General features: G+C 36.5%; 2 protein-coding genes across 3 annotated transcripts in view; one reads left to right on the plus strand and one right to left on the minus strand.

Moving 5' to 3' along the window:
* Positions 1 to 5,557: 5,557 nt before the first annotated feature.
* On the plus strand, positions 5,558 to 7,663 carry abitram (actin binding transcription modulator; the record flags this gene model as incomplete). Of its 2 annotated transcripts, none has more annotated exon segments than XM_014005661.1 (6): positions 5,558 to 5,845; positions 5,985 to 6,036; positions 6,461 to 6,590; positions 6,674 to 6,750; positions 6,820 to 6,889; positions 7,299 to 7,663. In XM_014005661.1, coding segments are annotated over 6 exon segments (588 nt in total). In that variant the 3' UTR covers positions 7,476 to 7,663.
* Positions 7,664 to 7,667: 4 nt separating this feature from the next.
* Positions 7,668 to 9,327, minus strand: part of ctnnal1 (catenin (cadherin-associated protein), alpha-like 1) — a gene marked incomplete in the record, with an annotated part of 58,486 nt that continues 56,826 nt past the window's right edge. Inside the window, 1 exon segment of the mRNA XM_014005660.1 lies at positions 7,668 to 9,109. Within this exon segment, the coding sequence (XP_013861114.1) occupies positions 8,939 to 9,109 (171 nt within the window).

Consider the following 9,327-nt stretch of genomic DNA (forward strand, 5'->3'; position numbering starts at 1 on the left):
TGTGTGTGTGTGTGTGTGTGTGTGTGTGTGTGTGTGTGTGTGTGTGTGTGTGTGTGTGTGTTTTGTTTTAGTGTTTTTTTTTGTTGCCTCTGTCAGCTTCTCAGTACTTTTCCACTCCATTTGCCACTCTCACCTGTTGTCACTTCCAATCAGCTCAGCTGCTCATCAGATCTCATTAACCTTTGTTCCATAACTGATTCGTCTTCACTCCATTTTAAAAAAAAAAATGTAAGGATTAGACTACCACGTTGGTTTTACAGCACCTGGTATTCCCAAGCAGTCTCCCAGCCAACCATAACCAGGCACGACCCTGCTTAACTTCTGAGATCAGAGTGGTAAGACCGTAAAAACCAATAGAAAACCTTTGACTATTAGGTCAGACTTTCTATTCGAATCTTTCACTTTCAAGTAAGGATTGGGGTCAAAACTTTTCTCAAACTCAAGCACACAAGAGAACTCAGTGAAATACATTGGAAATTTTAATATGTGCGTTTACAGAAAGCATGTAGAAACCAAATTTATGCATCACATTTTGATAAATAAGGAGAACATTAGGGGTGCACCAAAAAAATTGATTCACATCCGATCTGTGATTCTCATTTACAGCGATTCAGAATCGATATAAAATGTCCCAAAATTGATTAAAAAAATAAAAATAAAAAATCCAGTGGTAGTCAGCCTCTGGTTGTATGCAAGAAGCAGAGAGCACCAAAGCAAAGAGGAAACTACAAAAGTGGAGGAAAGAGAGATTCAGCTCGTTCTGTTTTTTGGCATAGTTGAGTTTGACATGAGCTTCACTGTGTGCAAGGTTTACAAAATGWAGAAGCACTTTGGGAACACAATACATTATCAGTTATGAATTAAAAAAAAGGTCAAATTGTGCCCCCAAAATTCAGAATCATATTGTGAGATGGTAAAAGATTGCCTCCCCTATTGAATATGAATCATTTTCTATCTTAAATGCACATCTTTCAGTGCCAAATGCAGTGACTTGTCAATCAACTGAGCTGGCCAATCAGGTTCCACCTCTCCAGTTCTGCCCCTGATTTGAGATACCCCTTGGTATATTTAACCTAACCTGCTGACAAAGACTAATAAAAAAAATCCAGCGTATATCTCCAAACAGTAGCCGCAGAGCTCCAGCCTCTTTTATGTTTTCATTAACTTTATGAGCCAACCGTGTGCAACAGGAAGGCCGGGGTCAGCACTTTTTCCTCTGGTAAAGAGGCGGATGTGAGAGTTGCGTTAGCTCGTTTCAAAGTCTTGTAAAAAAAAAGATTTTTGCTGCAAGTAAGCGACAGGAGCGTGACGGCGAAGGACGTGGGCTTTGGGAGTGTGTTGAACGGAACAAGCAGCGATGCAGGCGCACACATCTGGTAGCCTAATGCTGCGCCACGCAGAGACAACCGCCTAGTCAGCGTTTCTCACGGCTCGGATCAGGCTGTTTTACTGTGTGTAAAAAGTAAGACAAAAGAAAATGTAGCTGCTAATCACTAGCTGCATAATTCACCTTACATAACAGAGGTGGAAAGCAAGTGGTGAAAGGTTTGTCTTGGAAGCAGCATGAGAGCAAAGTTATGGAGATTAGGTTCTATCAAAGGCCACTTTTCTATTCAAAATAAACTGATCTCTGCTTCAGACCATGAGTGAGAATAAATAAAAAAAAACATTTTCCCTCGAGTATCGCAGACTTACTATAACWCTGACGCAGACAGGAAAGATGATCCAGCATTCTTCCGCCAATCATCACAAATTTGTGTCTTCATCATAAAAAAAGAATAAAACAGCTCAAAGATAACAAAACCAGATCCCAGCACAAAGGTTGTTGTTTTACAGGAAAGCCCAGAGTTCAAGAAGAACAGGGGAGATTCAAAAATGTGTGAATAACTCAAAAAAGGACTCCAGTGTYTATTTTTTGTGCCCGAATTTAAGCAAAAGCGGGAAGAAAGCAAGAGACGTCGAGATTATTTTCCTTTCTTAACCTGTTCTCTGTTGATTGTCAAAACTTGGGACTTCATCACTTCAACACAGTGCTTGTTGTTGAGCTGCAGAGCCCAGATGTATCTACTGCTTCATCCAAAATGCACAACTTTGATTAAAACAATTCTTTAACACTCTCAGCAGTTGCTTTATTTTTGCTTTATTAAGCAAAATCCCCCCCCCTTTTTTTAGCATTACCTCATTCCTTGCTTTGACTCATTCATGCACGTTGAGCATCTCATCATGTGGAGTTGCCTAAACCCTTGCTGGTGCAAAGCACCGCCTATTTATACAAAGCTCCTCCTCCCCAGTCTGCAACCAAGTTCCTGCTCCACAGAGCACCTCTCCAGACATACTGAAGTGGGAGTGTTAGAAAGAGTAGGAGGTTCTTAAAGAGACAGGTTACACCCCTTTTACAATGTCAAACAGTAACCAGGATAGATGTATAATGGGGGGAAAAAATGAAGAATCCAGTGAATATTTGTTCTTGGAGAGGGGATTTTCTGTTCAAATGTTTAAAAGATAAGAAATGAAGCCACACTGTGATGGTTAACTATCTGTTTTGGACCTATTAATAAACAATGTTGAAAGAAAAAGTCGCTTTTTATTTATAGTACAATACATACTACTGCTTTCATTTCCTGTCTGTAGAATGAGCCGAAGCTATTTTGGTGTGAAACCTTTAGCCTGGCCATCTTCGGCAACGTCAAGATATCAATTTTACTCGAGCCGACAGGCTGAGAAAAAAACAAACAAAATACAAAACTTAAAAAAACAAAACAAAACAAAATGCTTAAATTAACAATGAAAGTCTGACAAGTAAGCTTGCATCAAATGAGAACGCGTCCATGTTTTCAGCTGCTGTGAACCAAGTTTGGAGCAAAAGCTCCAACATTTAGTGCCCAAAAAAGGCTCATGAGAACAATGCCTGTAAAGTTGAAGTGAGAGCCTGAGCCAACACACACACAGCTGAACCCAAAGCTGCAGAGACTCGAGGAGAAAACAAACAGAAAGCAAACATTCTTTTAAAACAGAAAAGCTCTAAAAAGGTTCTTGTTTTTGCTGGGTGGGCTTACGCAATCTGCTGAGAATCCTTGTTTGCTCCTAGTTTTTGAACCTGGATGAAACTAATGAAGAAAAACATGGYGTCAATCAAAGCGCATCAGGTCAAGGCCCAGGCTGTCCTCTGTCATCCTGCAGGAGGGCGATTCCCTTTACACACTTGCCAAGTGCTAATGTGTTTTTTCTTCAAATTCTCRTAATGCATGGTGATTCTGGAAATTAGTGCTACGAAGGAAATAGAATTGAATAGAACACTGTGAAATCAGACTAAAAAGATGCAAACTCAGCTTGTTTCTGAAACTCATAAATCGCTCCAAAGTCRGTGGGGACGTCACGGTTTGTGGGCGTTAGATCCAGAAATGCAGACTGAGTAAAAGGAGCTGAAAAAAATAATAATAAAAAAAAATAAAAATGGTTGGTGTTTGGTGTGTGGCAGAGAAAGTGAAAGTCGTATTTCAGAATATTAAAACACATATTTATCAGATTGCTGTGGTAATATCCTATGCTTGAACTTCCACTGTCAAACAATCAGAATCACATGTTTTGATCCCTCTCCTCTTCYACAGAACACAACTTATACAGTAAACTCATGATTTAAGTAAGTTTTGAGGGATTTAAAGATATTAACATGATAAATACTTTATATTCATTGACTGATGAAGTTAAAGGATAGCAAAAGATGTAGCAAACACAGAGATTTTAGTCCCAAAAGGAGCTCCTGTTCTGTGATAACTCTGACTTTCAGCTCAGATGTAGCACAGCCTGAACAGTGCTCAACATCATGYTTTGGATTAATGTGCACTTTGATCAGTAAATACTGATAAATATGACATTTCAGGACGCCGCTACACTCCATTTTTTTAGCTGTAGGTCTACATATGACACATGCAGAACTCAATGACAAACACAATGTTGATCAAGCATCATGGAGCCAGTTAAAATTGATTGATTTCAGCCTGCTGCGTGTCAGAGGTCAAGCTGACAAACAAATCTTCACAGGAGCCAAAGTGGATTTTTCATGATTTTTTTGTAGTGACCCACTCTGATATTCTTTTTTGTCTTCTTTTAACAGTGTGCATACAAAGTAATGCAGCATATACCAGACATGTTTGGAGCATAACTCATCTGTGTCCATGTGGAGCAATTAGATCGTGGAAAAAGAAACATCCCTGTTATTATATCCCAGACGTCTGCATGACATCATGATCTGCAGACTCAACAATCACATCAAACTCTTTTCTGARAAGCATTAAATGGAATGAAAAGTTCAAAATGTAAAAAATAAAAATAAAAAAATAAAAATAATTACATCTATTTTTAAATTTATCTGTGAAATGACATAATTATTTTGTCTCAAGTAAAATTAAAGGAGTGGAATTAAATGTAAAAATATCTGTAATATAGATATAACAAGAAGATCACATACTCCTTGACCAMATGATTGTATTTAAGGGCTTTTAATTTAAAGAGGTAAAATTGTATCTTTAGTAAGGAAAGTCTACCACCTAGTGGGTAACGCAAAAATAAAAATCCTGTTTCACATCAAAGTTTCACAAAAACCTGAGTYGAATAAACTATAAAGTATTCAGCTTGTTATACACAAAGCATGATCTGGTATTTCCTGAGAATGCAGTAACTTGTGAAAAAAAAAACATAATAAAACATTTTAAACCTTTTTAAAAAAATTAAACCTTTTTATTCAGGCACGTTTTAATACCAAGGATCCCTGACCTTTTTCTCATTTTTATTGCTTTTTTTTTTTTTTACTTTTTCAGTGAAGCACTTTGAGCACATTTTGGCCGTTGGAAATAGTTTTATAAATATATATTTTTTATTAAGAAAAATGAACACATAAAAAATGTCAAACTAASTGTTGAAGTCAGGAGTGCAGGAGTATTGGAAGAACTGAAACTTTCAGCAAAACCAGCCAAACATTTCTCATATTTTTCTACAACACAGAAATTATAAAGTTTTCAAAATGCATAAACTTTATTAGATTTTCATTAGAACTACTTTTTGGATCCACAAGAACTTTTTCAAGCTCTATAAAACAAGAAGCTTAATGACAAAATCTATATAAAAATATATAGAAAACAGTAAATAAGAATAAATGGGATTGGAGGGTAGCTGATGATGATGTTGAAGGCGATRCAGATCACAAAGTACAGGAAGAATTTCCAGAAGTCGATCAGCACTTTGAGCAAAACTAAAGAGTTAAACAGAAAAAAACACAAAGGTCACACAGAAAGATTAAATGTTTTATAAACTGATATGATGTTACCTGTTTATATGCCTTTTACGAGCAAAAACGCCTGTTTGTAAATATTGTACATGCTTCTACTTAGAAAAGATTATTGCAAAATTATCCTTTTTTTAAATTTTCTGATCTTACTATTTATAAACGTATTTGAGTAAAAAAAGTTTTATCCTATAAACTGTTGTGATTTCTTGTACATTGTAATTTAGAGCATTTATTCATACATGACAACAGGTCAGAATAAAAGGAAAAGTGTAGGCTGAATGATTTATTTTATTACTTAAAGACGTAAAATAGCCGATTTAAAATCGATCATCGGAACCTTTGAAAGTTTTAGAAGATTTTTAACAGACGGACCGCCCGGTGTCACACCATCAACTGTCCGTCAGGCTTATCCGGGCTAAACATCGCTCAAGCGAGTGCGCTGAATTWGTGTTTTTGTAGCCGTGGTTTGAAAACTGTTCATGGACTGCATGGAGCAGACAAACACAAATGCAGAACCTCCGTCTTTTATCGACAGGTACTTCACACGGTGGTACAGAGCAGGTTTGTAAAGTTGGAATAAAAACGTCACTTAAAKCTAAAGAAGCTAACCTCCTTTTGACACCATTGAAAACTGTATTATTAAAGAATAATACATTAATAATAAAACGTGTGTCGTTTATTGTCTTTTTAACTATTTTAGATATGAAGGGGAAACCGTGTGAAGACCACTGCATCCTTCAACATTCAAACAGGTAACTTATAACAGGTGGTGATTACAAAACACCCCCAAAAAATTAACTTTCTGTATTTTACTGACACAGTATCATATGATTTTTAGTTCCTTCTTGCTGAACTTCATTTAAAAATGATTTAGCAATTAATCACAACTTGTGGCAAGATAAAAAAAAACTTTGCAAATATCCCCTCATTTGATTTTGAAAAYATACCAGTGATTCAGTCAAATTAAGTGTTTATGTTACATGCCCAAAAGATAAGAATGAATCGGACACTAACGTAAACCTTAACGTCATACTATTCTTTGAACAATAATCCACACACACACACACCTAACAATGTTAGCTTTGTAAAGACTGAAAGGCTCTTTCACAACCAGCACTTTCATTTTTGTATTTAAAAATCTTGATAGATTTGATAAATGTAAGTTTCTCCTCGCAGACTTTGTGTCGTCACCTTAGCAGAGACCCACCCGATCATTCAGAAAGGATTACCAATCAAAAACATCAATTACCAGATCAGTAACGGCTGCAGTCGCCTGACTAATAAAGTGTCTGGGAAGTCCAAGCGGGTAATGTAGTGCACACTTTCCTGTTTTGTGACAATGTTTATGAAACTTTAGGTTTATTATTCTCATATKTCTCCCATCTACAGGGAGGGCAGTTTCTTACTGATTTTGCACCTTTGTGTCGGATCACATGCTCAGACGAAAAAGAGTACACGATCTACAGGTGAGGCTTTTGTTGTTTTTCTCAAGACGTTTACTTCTGATGTAATGTTTACTCACTTGRCTGCTTTAGTTGCATCCGGGGACGTCTTCTGGAGGTCAACGAGAATATTTTGGAAACTCCAAATCTCCTGCTAGAAAAGGTACATATCCATATTTTTACTATTCTTTTTATTATGAACAGTTTCAGTCTTTACATCTGCTCATGTACCCTAAGGTTTACTTTTTTTGCATTCGGATCGTTGAGACTCTCAAGTCTGTGCTTAAGACCCATTTTTACTCATTGGCTTTTTTTTTACTTACTTTTGAACATTTCTGTGTTTCTTTGTTGTTTTATCTGTTCATTTGGCTGAATTGTGAAGTACTTTGTTCAACATTTGTTTTTATGTTCTGTATAAACATATTGACATTAAATAATTTATAATCTAATTTGGAGGTATATTCTTTTTTTGGAGATTATTAGAATGCATTACTTTAATAACTTTATATGGCTTTTAGTTTAAACTTTTTAAAATATTTGAACTGATTGTTTTTTTTTTTAATTCTTAACAGCCATCTACTGAAGGATATATTGCTGTCATTCTGCCTAAGTTTGAAGAAAGCAAGACCATAACAAAAAACCTCCTGACTCAAGAGGAGTTTGAGAAGATAGTCTCTGAACGTCACCAGACCCCCAACCCTCCTGATGAGGCTTCTGYTGACTTCCAAGTATCAACTGTTGATGACTGAAACCTTTGTGGGATAAAACCACTCCAGAAAGACTTAAAAAAAAAACTGTTTCTTCAGGATATTTTTGGTTTTGTTGAAAGATTCAGTATGTTTTCAGCTTTTACATGCTTTATTTTTTTCTGTTGCCAATTTGAAGGAAAGTATGAAAACATATGTTTTATTATTTAAAATAAAAAATAAAAAAACAAGCAATTTAGGAAAAAATATTTTATTTTTTGTCCCACTGACCTTTCAAATTTCAAAAAAATGAGGTGATTTGAAACTATATATATTTCCCGCCACATATCTGTCACTTCAGTACAATACCAAGAGTTTCCTGTAGATYACACATTTCAGTCTCATCCTCACCTTGTACCTTAGTCATTACTTTAGGATCATATACTGTATAATTCAAGTACCATAATATTTATAGCTCTAACTTAATACATGTTGGCCTGTTTTGCAGCTTTACAGTGATAGTCTTCATAACAAGTACACTTGAATGTTCCATTTAACAAAGACATTACTCACAACTAAAGCAAAAGTTCAGATGTTCTGAAGTGGGATTCTGTGGGAATATTATTCATTTTTTTTACCTGTTGTAGACTATCCCTCCAAATTGAGGTCATTTAAGGAGCTATCTACAACAGGTAAGATATTAATTGTTCATGATGATTCCACAGAATCCCAGTTGAAAGAAACGAACTTTGACAAGCTTTTTTTTAAAACCAGGCTCAAACAAACAGAAAAAACAAACTCCAGYGATGAACACTCGAGAACAAAGTGTCTTATAAGAAGCTAAAGAGCGGATTCTTCACAAGAACAGTTGCATTTGGGAAGATTTTTTTTATTTTTATATAATGTCCAATAAAATGGCACATGGGGGAATGTTTGGTAGTGAATATGATGGCAAACAGCATGATGTCATCTGGTTAACAGTGAGATGGTTATTCTAGATATCACCCCTACATCTAACACATAAAACTGTTAACATTATAACGTTGCGACCGTACAAGTGTAGCAATGATGGCGTGTTTTTTATTTTCTGGCTCTGCATCACTGTTTTTTTGTAACTCGTGCAACACATTTACAGCACAGAACAAATGGGCTGGTTACACATAGGCACATAGTGAAGACAGATCTATGGCTGGGCTATGCAGCGAGTGGASTTCTCCCCTAAATTTTCTTTTTAAATCATTATATCTAATAATTAAGATAAAAGAGAAGTGGCTCCAAAAACGTAGCTTTCTTTAGAAGACGTGTCGTGTTGGCTGATTGTCTCCATCCAGTGGACGAGAGTAGAACTGGTGCCTCAGTGCTTTTTGTCCTCCAGSTGTTGAAAACAAATCCCTGCGTCGTCTTCACACCACAGCTGCAGTCCTTTCAGTTTCATTAGTTTCAGGTTGCCCTCAGAGGTAAGGTTGGGTATGTGGTGGGCTGATGGGAATAGCGAGGAGAGAGAGAGACGGGGGAAAAAAAGGAGATTATTTGCTCTCCAGGAGGTTGAGRGCGGCCATGTGCTGCTCCATGGATTTGACGCCAAAGCCGTTCGTGTTCTTGYTGCTAACAGAGCCGTCCTCTTTGACCGGACTGGGTGCATCCTGCCTTTCCCTCCAGTCCTGTGGAGAACYAAGGCTCGTCTTCTCTGATTTGTACTGCAAACGGACAGGATGGAGAAGGAATTATACAAAACAAAAGCGCCTAAACACATTTTTCTTTTTTTTTTTAAACATATTAGAAAGTAAGCCCATCAATTAACTTTAAAGTCACTTTTTCTACTCATTTCCTTGTTAACAAAAGAGTTTTAATTAATTCTAATGACCAAAATGTGGTGTGACAAAATCTTACTTCAATCTGATGGTAAGATTATGGC

This window comes from Austrofundulus limnaeus, unplaced genomic scaffold, assembly GCF_001266775.1.
Source record: "Austrofundulus limnaeus strain Quisiro unplaced genomic scaffold, Austrofundulus_limnaeus-1.0 Scaffold32, whole genome shotgun sequence".
NCBI classification, from domain to species: Eukaryota; Metazoa; Chordata; class Actinopteri; order Cyprinodontiformes; family Rivulidae; genus Austrofundulus; species Austrofundulus limnaeus.